Consider the following 23,183-nt stretch of genomic DNA (forward strand, 5'->3'; position numbering starts at 1 on the left):
CAGAAACCATGCAAACAAGAAAAGAGTGGAATGAAATATTTCAAGTGTCAAAAGGAAAAAAGAAATCCACCAATGCAGAATTCTGTATCCAGCAAAACACCCTTCAGATTTAAAGACAAAGACCTGATCATATGAACAAAAATTGAGGAAATGTCACCAGTAGACCTGCTTGTAAGAATTATTAAAATAAATTCTTCAGAAAGATTAAAAAACACTCATGCGCAGCAGAACTCAGACCTATGTAAGGAAAGAGCATGAAAGAAAGAATCAAGGAAGGTAAAACAAACATATACGCAGAGCTGATAACAGAGCGCCAACATACATGAAGTAGAAACTGGTCAACTCGAAGGAGAAGCAGACACTGCAGCAATAATAACCGGAGACTTTAATACTCACTTTCAGGATGGACACAACTAGCCAGAAGATTAACAAGGAAACAGAACACCTGAACGACAACACTTTAAACCAACAGAACCTAACAGACGACTACAGAACAGCTCACCCAACGACGACAGAATACACGTTCTTCCCAGGGAGACGGGGGACGCTTTCCAGGACAGACACCATACGCTAGGCCGTAACACAAGCCTCGACAAATTTAAGAGGGCTGAAAACACCAAAGTATGTTCTCCAATCACATGGGAATGAAATTAGAAGTAAAAAAATTCAGTTCAGTCGTTCAGTCGTGTCCAACTCTTTGTGACCCTATGAATCGCAGCACGCCAGGCCTCCCTGTCCATCACCAACTCCTGGAGTTCACTCAGATTCACGTCCATCGAGTCCGTGATGCCATCCAGCCAGCTCATCCTCGGTTGTCCCCTTCTCCTCCTGCCCCCAATCTCTCCCAGCATCAGAGTCTTTTCCAATGAGTCAACTCTTCGCATGAGGTGGCCAAAGTACTGGAGCTTCAGCTTTAGTGTCATTCCTTCCAAAGAAATCCCAGGGCTGATCTCCTTCAGAATGGACTGGTTGGATCTCCTTGCAGTCCAAGGGACTCTCAAGAGTCTTCTCCAACACCACAGTTCAAAAGCATCAATTCTTCGGCACTCAGCCTTCTTCACAGTCCAACTCTCACATCCATACATGACCACAGGAAAAACCATAGCCTTCACTAGATGGACCTTAGTTGGCAAAGTAATGTCTCTGCTTTTGAATATGCTATCTAGGTTGCTCATAACTTTCCTTCCAAGGAGTAAGCGTCTTAATTTCATGGCTACAATCACCATCTGCAGTGATTTTGGAGCCCCCCAAAATAAAGTCTGACACTGTTTCCACTGTTTCCCCATCTATTTCCCATGAAGTGATGGGACTGGATGCCATGATCTTCGTTTTCTGAATGTTGAGCTTTAAGCCAACTTTTTCACTCTCCTCTTTCACTTTCATTAAGAGGCTTTTTAGTTCCTCTTCACTTTCTGCCATAAGGGTGGTGTCATCTGCATATCTGAGGTGATTGATATTTCTCCCGGCAATCTTGATTCCAGCTTGTGTTTCTTCCAGTCGGGCGTTTCTCATGATGTACTCTGCATAGAAGTTAAATAAGCAGGGTGACAATATACAGCCTTGACGTACTCCTTTTCCTATTTGGAACCAGTCTGTTGTTCCATGTCCAGTTTGAACTGTTGCTTCCTGACCTGCATACAGATTTCTCAAGAGGCAGGTCAGGTGGTCTGATATTCCCATCTCTTTCAGAATTTTCCACAGTTTATTGTGATCCACACAGTCAAAGGCTTTGGCATAGTCAATAAAGCAAAAATAGATGTTTTTCTGGAACTCTCTTGCTTTTTCCATGATCCAGCAGATGTTGGCAATTTGATCTCTGCTTCCTCTGCCTTTTCTAAAACCAGCTTGAACATCAGGGAGTTCATGGTTCACATATTGCTGAAGCCTGGCCTGGAGAATTTTCAGCATTACTTTACTAGTGTGTGAGATGAGTGCAATTGTGTGGTAGTTTGAACATTCTTTGGCATTGCCTTTCTTTGGGATTGGAATGAAAACTGACCTTTTCCAGTCCTGTGGCCACTGCTGAGTTTTCCAAATTTGTTGGCATATTGAGTGCAGCACTTTCACAGCATCATCTTTCAGGATTTGAAATAGCTCAACTGGAATTCCATCACCTCCACTAGCTTTGTTCGTAGTGATACTTTCTAAGGCCCACTTGACTTCACATTCCAGGATGTCTGGCTCTAGATGAGTGATCACACCATTGTGATTATCCGGGTCCTGAAGATCTTTTTTGTACAGTTCTTCTGTGTTCTTGCCATTTCTTCTTAATATCTTCTGCTTCTGTTTTCACAAATATACGGAAATTACACAACACACTCTTAAATAACCAGTGAGTCAAAGAAAAAAAATCATGATAGAAATCAGCAAATACTTCTAGATAAGTGAAAATGAAGGCACAACACATCAGAATAAAATGGAGAATCTGGAAACGAACCCTTAGATGCAGCATTAATTGATTTTTGATAAGGGCTGCAAGATCATTCAATGTAGAAAGAATAGTTTTTTCAACAAATGGTGCTGGAACAACTGGATATCCACAGCCAAAAGAATAAAATGGAACCTCCATTTCACACCATGTACAAAAATTAATGACAAATCAACCAAAGACCTAAATTTAAGAGCTAAAAATACAAAATTCTTGGGAGAAAACATGCATGCAAATTTTTGTGACTTGGAATTATGTGATGATATCTTAGACATGACATGAAAAATGCAAGCAACCAAAGAAGGAATGTTAACTGGACTTCACTGAAATAAAAAAATTTGTGCTTCAAAGGATACTATCAAGAAACTGAAAAGACAACCCACAGAATGGAGTCAATTATTTGTCAATCACATATCTGATAAGAATCTAGTATGTAGACTATATCAAGAACCGTTTCAACTCAATAATAAAAATGCAAATAGCCCGGTTTAACAATGGGCAAAGGGTCTGAACAGACACTCCTCCCAAGAAGATACACAAGTGCATGAAGAATGCTCAATATCATGAGTCATCAGGAAAATGCAAGTCAGCACCACAAGAAGGCATCAATTAACACCCAAGGGGGCTTCCCTGGTGGCTGTCAGGAAAGAATCCACCTGCAGCGTGGGAGACCTGGGCTTGATCCTCGGGTGGGGAAGATTCCCTGGAGGAGGGCATGGCAACCCACTCCAGCGTTCTTGCCTGAAGAAGCCCCGTGGACAGAGGAGCCTGGTGGGCTGCAGTCCATGGGGGTCACAACGAGCTGGACACGACTGAGCGACTAAGCACCCAGCACACACGGGCTGGTATAATCAAAGAAACAAACAATAGCAAGCATCGGTGAGGAACTGAAAGCCTAACGTCCACGTGGAAGCTGTACACAAATGTTTATAGCAGTATACACACAGGGTGCAGAGTGGAGACCGCCCAAAGGCCCATCAGCGAGGAAACAGATCAGCGAAAAGTGGTCTATGCACTCAGCAGGCTATGCATAATCCTGGAGATGGAAATGGCAACCCACTCCAGTTCTCTTGCCTGGAGAATCCCATGGACGGAGAAGCCTGGTGGGCTACAGACCATGGGGTCTCAGGAGTCGGACACGACTGAGTGACTAAACCACCACGTACAAAATTCACCCATAAGAGGGAATGAAACACTGATTCATGCTACAACACAAATGAGTCTTGAAAATGTTACGCTAAGGCCAACCATATACTATATAATTCAACCGATACAAAACACGCAGAATAAATACATCTATAGAAATGGAGCCAGCTTCCCTTGTGGCTCAGACAGTGAAGCATCTGCCTGCAATGCAGGAGACCCAGGTTTGATCCCTGGGTTGGGAAGATCCAAAGCAGAGTAGGCAGTTGCCAGGATCTAAAGGAAGGGGGATATGAACAGCTAATGAGTGCGGGGTTTCTTTGGAGGTGACAAAGGTTAGACAGTGGTGACGGTCACACCCTCCGTGAATACACTGAAAGCCACAGAACTGTATGCTTTAAAAGGATTCATTTTATGGTATGTGAACTACATCAGAATAGGACCGAAAAAGGAGCAGAAGGAGGAGAGGGAGGGAAGGAGGCGGAGGCAAGGAGAGCAGCTGCCGCCCTGGGCACCTTTGGCATCGGGGATGTCCTGTTTCTCTGGGGCGCTGTGGGGAAGCGCCCACCCAGGCTCATGCCCCACAGTTCAAGGAAAACTGGCCGTGTTCCCTACACCCGCCAGCAGAAGGCACTAGCCCTCAGTGGTCACCACGCTAGTACATGCATTTAGGAATCTGCAACTCAGAGACTGTGGCTTATTGGCATTTCAGAAATCAGGGCAAATTTTTGACTCACTGCTTTCTAGGTATAAGAAACAAACTCTCCCTTGCCTCAAGTGAGCCAAGAGGCCTAAGTTCAGGGCTACAAGGAAGTTTTACAGCCAGCACCTGTCTGAGGCTCCTAACTTGGCTATCCTTTGCAGCTAAAAAAAAAAAAAAGTTTTCTCAGGCTTCCCTGGTGGCTCAGTGGGAAAGAATCCGCCTGCCAATGCGGGAGAAGCAAGTTTGATCCCTGGTCCAGGAAGCTCCTACATGCTGCGGAGCAACTAAGCCCGTGTGCCACAACTACTGGGCCTGTGCTCTGGAGCCCGGGAGCCGCAACTACTGAGCCCGTGGGCTGCAACTACTGAAGTCCTCTCGCCCTAGAGCTGGGGCTCAGCCACAAGAGAAGCCGCCGCGATGAGAAGCCTGTGCACCGCAGCTAGAGAGTAGCCCCTGCTGCCTGCAACTAGAGAAAATCTCGCGCAGCAGTGAAGATCCAGCACGGCTGAAAAAGAAAACAAGCTTCCCTACTGGGCCTCACGCTGAATAAGTGCATAACTAATAATAGTCAAATCGAGGTGGATGTGCACGGCACTATTTGAGTACAGAGAATCAGGCTAGCCAGCACCTCTAAAGCACTGGGTCTGAAGAATCTCAAGTTTACAGGGTTGAAGAAGTGGATCGGAACTTCCTCACGTACAGGAAACCGACATTGGCCAGTGCTCAGCTTCCCTCTCTTCGGGCAGCCCTGACTGCCCGGCACGGCATCAGTCTGCATCTGTCTTATCTGCCACCGACTGTCGGCAGGTCCTTGCAGGCCGGGATCGCCCCAGGGCTAATGCTGGGTGAGGCTGAGAGCTTCCGCCACTCTCCCACATATCTCCTTCTTTAGCCAGACACACTTAACTGCACTGAAACCTAGAATCATAGCATTGGTAAATTTCCAGAAGAACATGGCTCGATACATGCTCAGTCAAAAGGTGCTTATTAAGCTCCTTCTAGACTGAAGCCTTGGGGCGGGGTGGGGGGGGGGGCGGTCAATGAACAAAGCTGACAAAATCATGGCCCTCAGGGACCTTAGCTTCTAGTAACGGAAGACATACAGCAAATAAATAAGTTAAACACACGAGTGGGCTTCCCAGGTGGCGCTAGTGGTAAAGAACGCATGCCAACGCCAGAGACAAGAAGTGCAGGTTGGATCCCTGGGGCGGGGAGATCCCCGGAGAAGGGGATCTGCTCCAGTCTCCTTGCCTGGAGAATCCCGTGGACGGAGGAGCCTAGGGGGCTGTGGTCCACGGGACTGAAAAGAGTCGGGACATGACTGAAGCGACTTAGCACTAGCACTATACACATGCGTAACTGCTGCGGGGATAAATGGAGCAGAGGAGGAGGACAGGTGACACTAGCAAAGGTCTGAATGAAGCCAGAGGGAGCAGAGCCGCCAGGAGGGCAAAGAGGCAGCAGGCGGCAGACAGAGGGAAAGCACCTGGGCCCCACGAGCGCCAGGCTGTGAAGACGCTGAGCAGCTGGAGGGTTAGGCACAGGATTACGCTCTGGCCTTTGTATTTAAAGGATCCCTCTGGTTGCATGTCAAGAATAGACCGACAGAGGCAAGAGAGGAAACAGGAAGAGCGGCTACAAGTCGCCTGCCATGGCCCACGCAAGAGAAGCTGTGGCGGGGGGCGGGGTCCTTCTGGGGAAAGTGTTGAGCAGTGGTCAGATTCCAGGCACATTCTAAAGGAAGAGCCAGTGCCCTCCCTTACAGATCTAATCTGGTGTGCAAAAGAAAGGCTGGATCGAGGGGCTGCGAACTGAGATGGGAAAGACAGCAGGTAGACTGTGTCTGGAGGGGAAGATCAGGAACTCCTTCTGGACATGTTACATCTGAGACGCTTGCCAGATAGCCCGGTGGAGATACTGAAGAGGCGGCTGGCTGCATGAGGTCTGATAAAGACAGAAGTTTAGGGATCATCAGCATACAATGCATGTAAAGACAGCTATCAGACCAGCCCACCAAGAAAGGGAGTGTGAGAAAGAAGAGCTGCCGGGGCCAAGCCTTGGGGTACACTGACTTTCAGAGCTCAGGGACATGAGGAACCAGCAAAGGAGCCTGAGGAAGAGCAACCAGAGGGAGAAGAAAACCGGGGGACTGGAGTGTCCAGGGAACCGAGTGAAGAAAGCGTGTCAGGGAGGAGGGGGTGATGCTGTGCGTCAAAGGTTACAGGGATAGTCACATACAATGAGGACCAAGAACTGCCCCGGGACGAAGCCAGGCAGGAGCCACCGATGGCCCGAACAGTAGCCACACTGGTGGAACTGGGTGGTTGGCAGGAAGCTTGCCTGAGTTCAGATGAACTCGGAAAAGAATAAGTGACAGCAGGCAGAGGCACCTGTTTCCAAGCACTTGGCTGTAAAGCAGCAGGGGGTGGGGTGGGGCAGCAGAGGAGAGATGGGCATCCACAGAGAGCCGTCTTTATCACAGGAGAACCAGCAGCGGGTCTGAGTACTCGTGATGGTGACCAGCCCTGGGGAACAAGAGGGATGAAGCAGCAGAGAAGGGGGGGGATGGGTGGCTCTGGTGGGTTTGCCGGTGGAGACAGGATCTGCTCGGGTGCCGGAGCCTCTTCGGGGCACAGCAGTGGCTCACGACACCCAAGCAGCAGAGCGTGTGGGCAGACACAGAGCGGAAGGCGCGCGGCAGTCCCCTTCTGCCGGCTCTCTTTTCTCAGGGAAAGGGAAGTCGGGTCAGCAGCAGCACATGAGGACGGGGACAGGCATCTCAGGACTGAGGGGGAGGGCCGGCCGGCTGGGCGGGAAGGTGAGCAGGAGGGCAGGGAAGCAGCGTGCACGACCGGCAGCGGGCTGAGAGAGCCCACCCGAGGCCCGCGGACAGGAACCTGGGGCCAGGGCAGGAACCTGGGGCCAGGGCAGGCGGGCACGGCTCTTCTCCAGCCACGGTCATCTGCTGCATGGGGAGGCCACCAAGCTGGGTTTCATCTGGGTCCGCATTTTGCACAGCAGACTTCCCTGGTGGCTCAGATGGTAAAGCATCTGCCCACGATGCGGGAGACCAGGGTTCGATCCCTGGGTCGGGAAGATTTCCTGGAGAAGGCAATGGCAATCCACTCCACTACTCTTGCCTGGAGAATCCCATGGACGGAAGAGCCTGGTAGGCTACAGTCCACGGGGGTCACAAAGAGTCGGACATGACTGAGCGACTTCACTCTCTTTCTTTCCTTTTTGGACAGCACGTGTGAAGCGGCAAGAGGAGGGCGTGTGTGAAGGAAGTGAGGACACGCCACAGCGTGCTCACGAAGGAACACCGAGGGTGCGGGAACGATGAGGCACGTGAGAGCCAAACCCGGACCGCTGTGAACGCAGAGCCTGCCTGGGAGTCCCACCTAAACATCCCTGGTGGAAGCACAGGCTGAAGAAGAGACACAGAAGCTCCAGCTTATGAAGAATTTTAAGGAGGAAAAAAAAATTATTCTAATCCTATTAGCATTTAATAGGGATTCCTTTGAGCCGGGAAATGCGCTTAAGATTTATGAAAAAAAAACTCATCACTTAACCCTTCCCAGCCCAACCACCTACGGCTCTTTCCATTTCTTAGGTGAGGACTCGGGAGCGCAGGGCGGGAAGCGACTGGCCCAGGCACACAATGTGAAGCCTGGAGCTGGTGCCCGAGACGGGCCCCTCCCAGGTATCAAGTCAACAGCCAAGGCTTTCTGGCTGCTTTTTTGCAAAATAAACAACAAGCTCCTTGAAGGCAGTGGTGCTGCGCCTCTGCCCGCCCCCGACCGCCACCTACACGGTTAAGGTACTGGGCTCCCGCTTGCCCTGCGCTCCGAGCACGGGGGTGGGGGGGGGGCGGATTGGCCATGACCGCGCTCCTCGTTGTGGTTATTGCTGATGCAAACAGCCACCTTCTTTATTTTGTCCATAAACTCCCTTCCTAATAACAATAAGGCATGCCAGGGCTCTGGCCTCCTGCCTTATTACACCACCTGAGGAGTGAGATAATCACCCAGAAATGGACTGCCTGTTGTGCATTTTATTACTTGAATGCAAAGTGATTCAATTCAAGAAACACTTAGTTGAAGACAGAACGAGAGAAAAAAAATAGTAATCATATGAAAAGTAATTCCTCCTAATGCTGCTGAGTGCACTGCAGGGAACAAGCCTCTTCCAGCGGGAGAGGGGTCTGGATGACCTGTTGGGTCTTCTCCGATCCTCATTCCTACCAACTGCAGGACTGTGAAAGCTAGTGAAACTTCAATTACAACATGAATATTTCAGAGAGCCAAATCCGGACAGCTCTGAACACGGAGCCTCCTGTCTGGGTGTCCCACCTAAACATCCTTGGTGGAAGCACTTGCCAACCAACTCTGCTCTCAACCATTCATTCTCCAGCCAGTGCTGCAGGCGTGAGTGGAGGGCCAGAAAGAAGACCCACCCGGCCCTCCCAGGAGCTCGAGACCTAACTCAGGATTTGAAGAAAACGGCACGTGTTTCAAAGAGCAGGAACAAGGTACTCTGCAGCACGTCCGGCTGCCCTGACAGCTCACGTAGAGTCACAGGGATGCCTTGTCTTCCTGACCTGCATCTCCCGGCTCCGGGGCTGGCTTCAAGACTTTGCCCAAGAGACGTCCTCGGGGTCCATCTCAACAGGACTGGAGCTATTATTGCATTTCCAGATTCTTCAAGCAGACAGAACATGGTTTTCCATTGTTACTAATACTATTATTTTCTCTGTGCATTTCTTTTCCATCCAAAAAAGAAAAAAAATTAGTTTTAAAAGGCTACTGAAGCAGACATACAGCTTTCAGTGGTTCTTTAAATGTGGTCCCTGAACCAGCTATACCAACATCACCTGGGGCCTTTTCAGAAATGCAAATTCCCAGGCTCCACCTAGACCGACCAACCTGAATCTCCCGGGTCAGGGGGCCCAGCCATCTGTGTTTTAATAACAAGCTGGGACTACTACTTCACAAGAACCTGAAGCTGATTTACAAGGACAAGTCTATAGTTTTTAAGGAAGCTCATGAGGAAAGTTCCCAGTTTGACATCAAAATGGAGTTAAAAGACCAGCACATGCTGTATTTAGGGGATTCAACCACCGTCACCTCACAAGAACCCATTTTTCTGGCCACTGGTTAATCATCAGCCTTGTGAGTTAGATACCGCTATCCCCATTTCTAGCTTCCCTGGTGGCTCAGACGATAAAGCATCTGCCTGCAAAGCAGGAAACCCAGATTCAATCCCTGGGTCGGGAAGATCCTTGGGAGAAGGGAATGGCAACCCACTCCAGTATTCTTGCCTGGGAAATTCCATGAACAGAGGAGCTTGGCAGGCTACAGTCCACAGGATCACAAGAGTTGGACACAACTGAGCAACTAACGTTTCATTTCATTTTTCATCCATTTTCAGAGGCAGAAAAATGAAACACTAGCAGGAAAAGCCAGATTTACTCATGAGGCCAAGACCCAGAGTCCCCGGGCTTTTTGCCCAACTGTGACAGGGGTGTGCACTGGCCCAGGTGCCTGTGAGTGGTCTGCGGGCAAGCTCACACCAACACAGAGATAAGAACCATGAAGTCTGTACATATTAATAAAGCGATTAAAAAAACTATCAATGGTCAAGAAAGGGTACCCTGCATTTGCAAAGCAGTCTAACGATTCTGCAACCTCCTCAACAGAACAAGCAGAAAATTAAAAGCAAGCCATCTGCACAGTGGAGAAGGCCATGGCAACCCACTCCTGTGTTCCTGCCTGGAAAATCCCATGGACAGAGGAGCCTGGCAGGCTACGGTCCATGGGATCGTAAAAGAGTCGGACACAACGTGGCAAATAAACACCGTCTACATAAACAACCAGTCAAACATTAGGATTCCTGGGTTCGTGGCACTAATGTGTGAAGCCCAGTCTGCCTCCCTCATCTGGGTCCCATACTCCCTTAAGATCTTAGAATTGGCTGGCAACCCCTCACTGCTCTAAACATAGGAATTATAGGAATGCAAGTTGATTTACAAATATATTTCAAATGATAGGGTATCGCAAAAAACAATTTAGCCAGTCATCTGAATTCAATTTAGTGAAAAATTCCCTGTTTATAAACTGACCTCCTTCCCAGCCAGCAGCCCGGACAGTCTGAGCCTCTCAGCCTTCCTCCACCCAGGGTCCCCACCCTCCGCTACACCAAGGTCTCCTCAGACCCCAGCAGGGGCTTTCACCTTCCTCCCAAACCTCATTTTCACAAACACGTTCTCTTGCAGCATAAATTTCACATCTACCCATATACACCACAAGACCCACCCGCACCAGCTCAGAAACTAACTCAAAATAAAATACAAGGGACTCTCCTGGTGGTCCAGCAGTTGAGAATCTGCCTTGCAATGTAGGGGACGTGGGTTCGATCCCTGGTCAGGGAACTAAAATCCCACAGTGACTCGGGGCAACTAAGCTTCAAGCCGCCACGGAAGACCCCCCCTCCCCACCGCGTGACATGATGGTCCCGTGGGCCACAACTGAGACCCAACACAGCCAAATAAATCACAAATAAATATTTCAAAAATATATATAACACAAGGCTCGCCAAGTCTGAGCAGGTGATTATTTACCACTATTATAAATAATATAGAACACGTGGAAATGAAAAAACATGTTTAGGACAAGGTTAAGAGGAAAGGTATACTATATACACACGGTATAAAAATGTTATTTCCAAGGGTGGACAGGGTTTATTTTATAGACAAAAATAGCTATGTTGGGATGGTGGTAACATCAGTCTTTAAACATTCTCTAATAAACATGCATCGAATTACTAGACATAAGTTTGAGCAAACACCAGGAGACAGTGAAGGACAGGGAAGCCACAGACAGGCATGCCAGTCCATGGGGTCGCGGGGAGTCGGACACAGCTTAGTGAACTGAACGGCAATAAACGTACGCTAGATACACAACACAACGTGCCTGCCAGGGCCTACCCGGCAGCACAGGACCCAGCTCCGGCCTTTGTCATCCTCCCCACCTGCTTCCCTCGGCCCCACGGGCCCCTCTGCCCAGGTCCCCCGTCCTGCTCCTCACCCGGCTAACTCCTCTCTCCTCCAGATCTGAACGTGCCCACTCCGTCCTTGGAGACGTCCCCACTCCGTCCTTGGAGACATCCCCCTGCTCGCATCATCCACATCCTCCTGGTAGAGTCTCTCATTACAGCCTGTCCTTCCCCTGAGCTGCACGCATCTCAGCAGGTAATTATGCCTTCATTTGGGAAATTATACACTTCATTATAGACTGCATGAAATAAAACAGTGGTTTGATGCTACAGTACCCCCTGCCCCAGTATACCCAGCACACCTCTGCAGCTCCAAAAGTATTTGTAAAATTAATGAAGGCAGGATTTTCACAGCCTGGTCATCCAAACAGCATTCTCCTCCCAAAATGCACATGTGCGCACACACACACACACACACACACACACACACACACACACACACACTCACTCACTCACACCCCGCCACTCCTGGATTTTGTTCCAGATCCTAACTCTCTTTCCCATTAGCCAAGGTACAAGTCTTGGCATCATCTGTGATTTCTCACTCTCATCCCCTGTACTGAGAACCAGTGACCTGAGTGAAAGGTTTTCTTAATTCGCATCCATGACCCTTAGGATTGTTTGATAGATGTTCCCTGTTAAGAACCATCAATGCCCCGAGAGCAGGAACCACATCTGATGACAGCGGTCCAAAAACAATGCTTCCTGAGTCTAACTGAATTGAGTGCTGTGGGTTCGGGACCATTTATATCAGCATGAATGCCTTGCTGGCCCAGAACACAGAGCCTTAAAGAAAAAGAAAAAGCTTCTTGCAATTTTGCTTATAATACACCTTCTCTACCATGGACAAAAACACCTAATCTCAGAAAGTGCCTCAGAAACTCACTCTTACCTAACGATCATTTCCAGACTCACCACCACACCTAGTGTGCTGAGATGCGGCAACAGACGACAGAAAAACAAGTTGCTTCGGAGGAACTGACCGCACGTCGGCCGTCAAATGGTTGTTCCCGGCTCAAATACGGTCTCCCTGGCAGGCTTTTAAGACATGATTGCTGGAAATCACTGGGCCCTCCCCACTCCTGTGAGCCGACCAGGAGTGTTGAACGCGTCCCGTTTTTATCGCAGCCGGCCCAGCAAGTCCTCGGATGTTGGCAAAGGGCACAGGCGACGGACTCCCCGCCTGAGCCCAGTACCAGGAAGCCGGGCAGCTGCTGCCACCTGCAGGAGCACACGGGGACCTGCGCCGTGCAGGGGGCTCTGCTGGCCCGCGGGGAGGCATTTGCAGAGCTCGCCGTAGCTGTCTAACAGCCAGGATCACACGGAGCACCCAACGGAGGACCCCAACTTCAAAATGTATGGGCCAATGCTTGCTGATACGATATGCAAGTTTCCTAGACAATTCTGGCCCCAGAAGCAGCATTTTGCACACGCCTGCTGGGTGAACAACAGAAAGAAACCAGACGGAAGTGATCATGGTTAACACCACCAGCTTTCTGAGCCCGGCACCGTCCAGGGAGCCCACCGCGCCCCTCCAACCCGTCAGCTGACACAGACCTTCAGGAGACAGCAGCGGCCCTGGGACTGCTCCATGTGGTACTGGGGGCGGTGAAGGTGTTTGTTTTGGTGCTATTTTGTTTCGTTTCCTTCAAAAAAAACTATTTCTGAATTGGTGAATTCTGGAAATTAAGAAAGTGGCAGGGTTAGGCGGATATTTTTGTTTAGCTCACCAAACCACGGGAACAGAGCCTTCGGGTCTGCAGAGCAATCTAGCGGTTTTGCAGGTTACTGGAGAACTGTGCCCACCGCCGCAGGCAGGTCCTGTACGTGAATTTCACGCTAAATTTTGGGTTTCTCACGTAGAGATATTTTATGCCAGCACCACGAGCACCACTTCTCTTCCCATAACTCGAACTCACACACACTATACATACACACCGCAAGCACGTACCCACACACACGCACACATACACCAAAACCATATACACACATCACATACACAAATCACACACACACACACAGAGACTACCGCCACATTTTAAAATGCTGACCTCCTTTTGTTACTTCCTTGCTTTAAGAACTCCAATTGCTTCCTACTGCCCTTTGGAGAAGGCAATGGCACCCCCACTCCAGTACTCTTGCCTGGAAAATCCCATAGACGGAGGAGCCTGGAAGGCTGCAGTCCATGGGGTCGCTGAGGGTCGGACATGACTGAGAGACTTCACTTTCACTTTTCACTTTCATGCATTGAAGAAGGAAATGGCAACCCACTCCAGTATTCTTGCCTGGAGAACCCCAGGGACGGGGGAGCCTGGTGGGCTGCCGTCTCTGGGGTCGCACAGAGTCGGACACGACTGAAGCGACTTAGCAGCAGCAGCCCTTAGAAAACCGACCACGGTCCGTAATGACAGCTGAGGCCTGCTTCTTTCTCCACGACTGGGATCTGGCCCTATTTCTAAGTGGCAGCAGGGACTGTCTGCGGTACCTGGAGGACACCTGTGACGTTGATCCCCCCACCCTCTCCACCCCTCCCTTCACTCTCCGAGTTCATCCTCATTCATTGGATTCCAGAAACAGCCCCTTAGATCGCGTCCAGGTCTCCAACTCCCTTCTAATCCATCCTCCTCTGTGGCCAGGATCTCTCTTGCTAAAGCACACACACAGTTACATTACTCCCTGGCTTAAAAACCGTGCAAGGCAAAATTACCCACGTGCTAAAATTCCACAGAACTATGCTCCACGAGAAAAAAGACTGAGTCCTGTCAATACGGGTGAAGTCTGAATAAAGTCTCTATTTGTTACTAGGACTGCAGCAGGGACAGCACCCTGGTTTTGCTAAGTGTATTGTGCTTATTCTGTAAGATGGTACCATGGGGGAAGCCGGGGGCACATGGGAACTCTCTGTACTAATTCCGCAACTTTTCTGTGAACCTACATTTTTTTAATTCCAAAAAAAAAAACCATAACATGCATTTGTATGACTACTCCAGGTATATAAACTGAAGTCAGACTCCTAATTGTGGGGTATAAGGTCACTCACATCGTTAATAACCTGGCCACAAGAAACTTCCAGACACCACAGCTTCATGCCCGCTGCATTTCACACAAAAGCCAAACGACTATACCACGCAGTTCCTCACCTCTGTGTACTGGGTCGCGCTCCTGCTCGAATTTTCAGTCCTGCTAGAATTTCCTTTCCCACCACACTTCATCTTTCAAGACTAAGGGTAGAGCCCCCTCTTTCATGAGGCCTTCCTATCCTCCTTTAAAGTAATCGTGCCTTATATAATCGAGAAAAGAAGAAAACTCTAATTCAAAAAGACCCGTCTTAGCAGCACAACCTAAGTGTCCATTCACAGATGAATGGATAAAGAAGTTGTGAGACATAATATATATATGTATGTATATATATATATATATAATATCCCATTTTTCTCAGCCATAAAAAGGAAGGAAATAATGCCATTTGCAGCAACATGGACGGACCCAGAGACTGTCACACTACGTGAAGAAAGTCAGAGAAAAATAAGTATCATATGATATCTTTTCTACATGTAACCTTTAAAAAAAATTATAGAAAGGAACTTATTTACAAAGCAGAAATAGAACTCACAGACATAGAAAATAAACTTCTGGTTACTAGATGGGAAAGGGGGGAGGGATAAATTGGGCATGGGGGTCTGACAGATATACTGCACTACATAAAAAACAGGGAAACAAGGGCCTACTGAGGACCAGAGGGAATGAACTGTACTCAGCGTCCTGTATGGCTGTAACTGAGGGGCTTCCCCGGTGGTCTACTGCGTAAGCCTCTGTGCTCCCAACGCAACGGCAGCCAGATCCCACATGTGACAACTAAGTTCATATGCCACAACTAAAGATCCCGCATGCTGCAACTAAGACTCAGTACAGCCAAATAAAATATTTTTTTAAAAAAACCTATAATGAAAAAGAATCTGAAGAAAGACAGGTAGCTGCATAATCGAATCACTTTGCCGTACTGCTGAAACTAACACAACATTGGTTTTTGTCTGTTTTTAATTTTATTTTTGGCCATAATGAATGGCACGCAGGATCTTAGTTCCCCAACGAGGGATCAAACTCATGCCTCCTGTGGTGGAATTCAACCACTCAGCTACCAGGGAAGTCCCAATTCAACACGGTTAACCAGGTGTGTGTGTGTGTGTGTGTGTGTGTGTGTGTGTCCCAATTCAACATGGTTAACCAGCTGTGTGTGTGTGTGTGTGTGTGTGTGTGCCCAGTCGCTTAGTTGTGTCTGACTCTGTGCATCCCCATGGACTGCAGCCTGCCGGGCTCCTCTGTCCACGAGACTTTGCAGGCAAGAATACTGGAGTGGGGTGCCATTTCCTCTAGCCCCACATCTACCTTCACTTTGATTCTCGGCTTCCAGGCTTTTCTCTCGGCTGTTTATCTGTGGCCCCTACTCGCCAGGGAGCCCTCCCATGGAGACAGCCAGCTGCACTCACCGTCTTTACTCAGCACCTGCCACAGGGCCTGGCCACACAGGGCGCACTCTGTTGATCCTTGTTCTGGGGGGACCGTGGCTATTAACAGCTAACGCGGCCAGGGTAAGGAGCCTGGACTCACTTCACCCTCGACCTTGAAAGCTAACCAGTGTTCTCAGCATGAGCAAGGCACTGCGATGAGTTCTTTAGGTCACCCCTGGCCTGTCGTCGTCCTCAGTTTAGGTTTTCTAAATAAAGAGAATTCTAAGACATTCATGAATATGAGTCTATCAAAATGTATAGTAAGGTTGAAATGAGCAAGGAAAATAAAACCAGTGCCCCCCAAACAAGCACCAAGTCACAGACCATCAAATACACTTACTAACCACTGGCAAAAACACGATTAGAAGAAGGCTATCCTACAGATGTATTTGTTTATTTGTCAGATAAGCACTGATGTCCAGTTTTTAACAGATGCTATTTATATCAGAATCATAACAAAAGTGCCATCCATCTGCCTTGGCATCCAGAGAAAACATAATTCAACACGAGAGTAAGAAATGTGCACAGCCCAACAGAAATGGCATCAGAGGCGAAAACTGTTGGAACTGGAATCATGGGGCGGGGGGAGGAGGGTGGAATTATCACTTGACAAAACTGGGGAAAAGTTGCAAGCAGCACAGAAGATTTTGGCAGCTAAATCCAGATCCTTGAGAAAAATCTTCTCCCCATCTATTCTGACATCAAATGATGCTCTGTCGCAGCAGGGGCATATTCACTTTAAAGCTCCCTTTTGGACCTTTTACACCCTTACTCCCGCATTTACTGAGCATCAAGGGTTTAGAGTCAAGAAGACATGGAGTCAAAATTGGTTCCATTATCGACCATGCAAACTTGCAAGGTAATTAACCTCATCACCCAGTTTTCTCATTTGCAAAATGGAGATAATATCTCTCTTTAAATCAAGTATTCTTACCAGGTGGCTCAGTGGTAAACAATCCACCTGCTAATCAAGACACAGGTTTGATCCCTGGGTTGGGAAGATCCCCTGGAGAAGGAAATGGCAACCCATTCCAGTATTCTTGCCTGGAGAATCCCATGGACAGAGGAGCCCGGCGGGCTGCAGTCCATGGGGTCACAAAGAGTCGGACACGACTGAGAGACAGCATGCACGCACATTCTTAACCTGGGATCTATGGACAAGGTTCACGTGTGTGCACTTCCGGACCTTCAAACTCTCTGAGATTAAATTCCAAAGGGTGTGAGAGGTGATTTTTCCACAGGGAGGATACGTGGCTTCCACCAGGCCCTCAAGGTGCAAGTGACCCACAATGGTTGAGTGAAGCCCTCTACAGGCTGATGCTAGAACTTCCCTGGCGGGCCAGTGGTTAAGACTTTGCCTTCCAATGCCGGGGGTGTGGGTTCGATCCCTGGTTGGAGAACTAAGATCCCACATGCCACGGGGCATGGCCCCAAACAACCAACCAAACAAAAAAAAGCTGTCGCAGGACCCAGATAATGTATCTAAAGAGACTGACACGCAGTAGGCTGTGCTCACTCCTTGATGGCTGCCACAGACTTTAGGTCCTGGGAAGGCAGAGCAAGAAAAATCAGAGCCCAGGTGGAAGGCAGGGAGACCGTTACGGTGCAAGGTGCTAAGCATGGTCTTGGGTTTTACAGGAAGGGCAAAAAAGGATGGCAGACCAAAGTCAGTCCAGAAACGGCCCAGCAGGAGAAAATGACAGGGTGGAGCCCCCAAAGGCAAAGGAGGGTGGCTGACCATCTCCGCAGTGTCCTCACTGCCTGGACCAGGGCCTGGCGCATGGCAGGTGTTCAATAGGTAACTGCTAAGCACACAAATGACTGGAACCAACCCCGGGGACCGGATAACACCATTTACTGGAAAACAAAATTCAGGAGGTGTTCCTGAAAATTTCTATTCTGCTGGCTATTGTTTAATCTTATTCTGTTACGTATTTTGTAAGTTTTGACTCTGATTTGTGCCTTGTACTACTCAAAAATTCTATACAAATGCAACAGTCTACATTTGTTTCCCTTAATAGCTAGGACACTGAGCCTACATGCTGGGCACTCTGTGTTAAACCAGATCCTCTGGGACTTGCTGATGAACCCCCGGAGAAACGTCCTTTCGATGGAGGCATTAGAAACACTTTCTTTTTTCCAGAGGAATTAAAATGCCTTATTTGCCTGGACAAAATAACTTCAACTTCTTTCTTTTTTTGGTTGTTTTGTTTTTAATTTTCTTTTTCCTGAGTTTGAGAAGTTCATAGCTAATAAAACAAAAGAGAGGCAGATGCACAAATAGAGAGAGCAAATCAGTGGTTACCAGTGGGGAGAGGGAAGGGGGGGACGGGCAAGATGGAGGTGAGGAGGAAAACGGGGTTGTTACGGGATTACGTGAAATCATTTGTGAAATTTTTAAAAATTATAAACCACTATAAAAAATTTAAAGAATCTTTCATTTGACTAAAAATAAACAAAAAAAGAAGCTCGCAGCCAAATTTGCAGCCCAACTATATTAATCATTACGAATTATCTGACTGTTCCTTCTTCAAGTTACTTTCCTATTTACCATATTGTATGTATTGTTACAAGTCCCCTCAAAGCCCAGTGCAGACGTGCAGAGGGATGTGCAGAGCACACCCATCTCTGAGAGCGTGAGAGGACTGGCTGAGAAAGCAGGCTCTGTCCCCAGGCAGTCCTGGAGCAGAGGTCACATGCCAGCACCTATCTGTTGTGCAGCCCTCTTTGTAGCTGCTCTACATCCTTGCTACCTCATCTATAAAATGGGAATAATAACTGTACTGTTTCCTAGGCAAGAAGCACTCGATTTAAAAAAGGTAATGAGAGGTTCCAAACTGTGCCTGGAACACAGTGAGTGCTCAGTATTAGCCAGGAGGAGCAATGGTAATAAAATAGTCAAACTGCAGAAAAACAGGTGAAGAGATAACGGTGGTGCCTGAAACATATTAAACAAAAGAGCAGTAAAAGTTTGAAACCAAGAGAAAAAAAGTAAAAACGAAGCTCTTTCCTACTGGAAGTGTATCATGTTCATATGTTATCTCCATTCACAGAGTTTCCCCAAACATTCCTTCCCTTTACATCTCCTCTTCTAAATGGCGTGGATGTCCTAGACAGCACTGTGTGGAAAGTGAATCAACATTTAACTAGCATAAAGATGCAATCTGTATAATTGCACAAACCTAGATCTGGAGTGAAAGTTGCTCAGTCATGTCCGACTCTTTGCAACCCCATAGACTATACATAGAATAGCAAGGAGAGATAAGAAAGCCTTCTTCAGCGATCAGTGCAAAGAAATAGAGGAAAACAACAGAATGGGAAAGACTAGAGATCTCTTCAAGAAAATTACAGATATCAAGGGAACATTCCATGCAAAGATGGGCTCAATAAAGGACAGAAATGGTCTGGACCTAACAGAAGCAGAAGATATTAAGAAGAGGTGAAAAGAATACATGGAAGAACTATACAAAAAAGATCTTCATGACCCAGATAATCATGATGATGTGATCACTAATCTAGAGCCAGACATCTTGGAAAGTGAAGTCAAGTGGGCCTTAGAAAGCATCACTACGAACAAAGCTAGTGGAGGTGATGGAATTCCAGTTGAGCTATTTCAAATCCTGAAAGATGATGCTGTGAAAGTGCTGCACTCAATATGCCAGCAAATTTGGAAAACTCAGCAGTGGCCACAAGACTGGAAAAGGTCAGTTTTCATTCCAATCCCAAAGAAAGGCAATGCCAAGGAATGTTCAAACTACTGCACAATTGCACTCATCTCACATGCTAGTAAAGTAATGCTGAAAATTCTCTCAGCAATACGTGAACCGTGAACTCCCTGATGTTCCAGCTGGTTTTCGAAAAGGCAGAGGAAATTGCCAACCGGAGATCAAATTGCCAACATCCGCTGGATCATGGAAAAAGCAAGAGAGTTCCAGAAAAACATCTATTTCTGCTTTATTGACTATGCCAAAGCCTTTGACTGTGTGGATCACAATAAACTGTGGAAAATTCTGAAAGAGATGGGAATATCAGACCACCTGACCTGCCTCTTGAGAAATCTGTATGCAGGCCAGGAAGCAACAGTTAGAACTGGACATGGAACAACAGACTGGTTCCAAATAGGAAAAGGAGTGCGTCAAGGCTGTATATTGTCACCCTGCTTATTTAACTTCTATGCAGAGTACATCATGAGAAATGCTGGACTGGAAGAAACACAAGCTGGAATCAAGATTGCCGGGAGAAATATCAATAACCCCAGATATGCAGATGACACCACCCTATGGCAGAAAGTGAAGGGGAGCTAAAAAGCCTCTTGATGCAAGTGAAAGAAAAGAGCGAAAAAGTTGGCTTAAAGCTCAACATTCAGAAAACGAAGATCATGGCATCCAGTCCCATCACCTTATGGGAAATAGATGGGAAAACAGTGGAAACAGTGTCAAACTTTATTTTGGGGGGCTCCAAAATCACTGCAGATGGTGACTGCAGCCATGAAATTAAAAGATGCTTACTCCTTGGAAGAAAAGTTATGACCAACCTAGATAGAATATTCAAAAGCAGAGACACTACTTTGCCGACTAAGGTCCGTCTAGTCAAGGCTATGGTTTTTCCTGTGGTCATGTATGGATGTGAGAGTTGGACTGTGAAGAAGGCTGAGTGCCAAAGAATTGATGCTTTTGAACTGTGGTGTTGGAGAAGACTCTTGAGAGTCCCCTGGACTGCAAGGAGATCCAACCAGTCCATTCTGAAGGAGATCAGCCCTGGGATTTCTTTGGAAGGAATGACGCTAAAGCTGAAACTCCAGTAATTTGGCCACCTCATGTGAAGAGTTGACTCATTGGAAAAGACTCTGATGCTGGGAGGGATAGGGGGCAGGAGGAGAAGGGGACGACCGAGGATGAGCTGGCTGGATGGCATCACGGACTCGATGGACATGAGTCTGAGTGAACTCCGGGAGTTGGTGATGGACAGGGAGGCCTAACGTGCTGCGATTCATGGGGTCGCAAAGAGTTGGACGCGACTGAACTGAACTGAGACTATACAGTCCATGGAATTCTCAAGGCCAGAATACTGGAGTAGGGAGCCTTTCCCTTCTCCAGGAGATCTTCCCAACCCAGGGATCGAACCCAGGCCTCCTGCATTACAGGCAGATTCTTTACCAGCTGAGTTACAGGGGAAGCCAGATCTGGGGTAATTTTAGATAAATACATTTTACAAAAAGGTCAGCTCTCTTGTGATATTTAAAGGAAGAAAGTGACTTTAGCTTCTTGCCTCATCACACTTTCTCATCTATATTAAACAGCTTATTTTTCAACCCTGGCAGGGGAAGGAGTCATCCAAGAGAAACTTCAGTGACTCTCCTCATCTACTAACCTTAAACATTCACTTGATCTGTCAAGAGGCTTTACGAAAGCAACTGTCTTGTTAACAGCCAGTGGGCTCCCAGTGGATTCCTGCTCCAGGCGGGCCCCAGACTCCTGAGCATTCTGCTAGAGCTGGTTCTGTCTCCATGTGCCAGTCAGCTGGAGGGGTCACAGCAAGGGCGATGCAGAGATCTCTGCACGGGAGAGGTGGACAGCTGCAAAAGGGTAGGGACACGGAAGACAAAGGGGACAGCAGATTTAACGTCTCCGGTAAGCGATTCTTGACAAATATCTACAAGCACAGGCACCTGCCGTGAGCCAGGCCCTAAACTTATGGTGTTGTTCCCATGAGTACAGGTGACTGAAATAAATCCTTGCCCTCCTAAAGCTTGCAGTAAGGCTGAGTAGGAGACAAACATGTTCACAGATAATCAAAGGGCCCTTGCCTGATTCACTTTCAGTTCCCCAGATTTAGCCAAGTAAACACATCTGTTGAAGGCAATGGATAAAAGAGAAGGAACAGCAGTATGTGAAAGTTGAAAATTAAAAAAAATTTTTACAGCATTTCTGTAAGTCCACTCATTTAGTGGCACACAAAATTTAAGAAACATTATTAAATTATTCCTCTTGAAAACGAAATAAGAGTCTTCTTAAAAGGGGCAAGGCATCCTGAAAGGCAAAGATTTTCAGGACAGAAGGAAAAGGAGGTATGGGGTAATTCAGCCAATGGTCTTAAATAACCGCTGAACATTTCAGAGAGTGCTTCCAAACAGAGTTCTGAGGGAGGCAGGGATCACTCCTGCAGTTTGAGGAAGAGGAATGTTCGAGAAAGCCTGAAGATTCTGACATGAGACAGAAGTGCTCAGTTTGAATTCTGGCCCTGCAACTTCTAGTGGTGTGATTCTCAGGGACAGCCCCCTTCACCCTGCGGGGTTCAAGTCCTCATCTACAAGGTGGAACTTAAAATATTCGAAAGGCTGCTGTGGGGACAAACGGAAGTAGAAAACATGAGTCAGAGTGATGTGACCCTCAGAGAGACTGGGAGACAGATTCACCACCTTCTACGTTGTTTATAGTCGGTCTTTATAGAAATATAAAAAGGATGGGGCTAGTCACTGCAGGAGAGTATTCACTCTGGGAGACAGTGAAGGACAGAGAAGGCTGGCGAGCCGCAGTCCATGGGATCGCAGAGTCAGATGTGACTGAGCGACTGAAAAATAACAACGAATTCACCGCAGGAGCCCCCAGACCCGACAACGGCTCCTGGCACAGGCAAGCGCGCCACATACACTAGTGCGTGAAACGAGTAAACGGGTCACTACCGCCTCTTAGCCACAGACAAGGAGGGGATGCGACGTGTCCCGGGGCTGTGGCACCCCAGAGCTGTCCTCCCGGGCCCTCCTCAGCGCCCCCCACACTCCCCGCTCCGGGCTCGTGCGCTCTTGCCGAGGCCGCTCCGCCTTACCCCGGCCCCTTTCTCAATCCTCCGACTCATGGGAGCCAACTCCGCGCGCGGACTCCAGGGCCCCCTGGCCGCGAAGGACCAGCCCACGAGGTGTCGCTAGGACGCTGTTGCCCGAGCGACGACGGCGCTCGCTGACTGGAGAACATGTTTCCCCACCCGGGAAGAAACGGAGCTCCGATTGGCCAAGTAGACTAGGAAGTTGTCGCCGAGGGGGCGTGGCCAGGCCTGCCCGGTGGCTCCGCCCCCCGCCACGGGGGAGGAGCTTCCGCCCGAGGTCATGGCCTCCGCGGGGCTCGTACCCCGGTGAGAGTCAAGGTGGCGGGCAATGTGGGAGCGCTTTTCTGTTAACCTGGCCGTCGCGCGAGCTGTCGGACGGGTCGCAGAGTACCTCTTCGAGCCGCGTGGCCGGGGAAGGTTAGTCTCATCCTGCGAAGCAGACTCCTCACCTGTTAAAAAAACCCAAGCGTACCCACCCAGAGCCTGGGGTCAGGATGAAGAAAGTCCAAGTGAAAGTCGTTCAGTC

General features: G+C 48.3%; 1 protein-coding gene across 1 annotated transcript in view; it reads right to left on the reverse strand.

The window, feature by feature from the left end:
• The window catches only part of EFCAB6 (EF-hand calcium binding domain 6), a 257,461-nt gene extending 235,847 nt beyond the window's left edge, over positions 1 to 21,614 (reverse strand). Inside the window, exons 1-2 of the mRNA XM_013964311.2 lie at positions 21,504 to 21,614; positions 21,206 to 21,318 (exon numbers count right to left, since the gene is read on the reverse strand). Of these exons, the coding sequence (XP_013819765.2) occupies positions 21,206 to 21,318; positions 21,504 to 21,614 (224 nt within the window). The remainder of the gene's footprint in view (positions 1 to 21,205; positions 21,319 to 21,503) is intronic.

The sequence above is a fragment of the Capra hircus genome, chromosome 5, assembly GCF_001704415.2.
Source record: "Capra hircus breed San Clemente chromosome 5, ASM170441v1, whole genome shotgun sequence".
In the NCBI taxonomy this organism is placed as follows: domain Eukaryota; kingdom Metazoa; phylum Chordata; class Mammalia; order Artiodactyla; family Bovidae; genus Capra; species Capra hircus.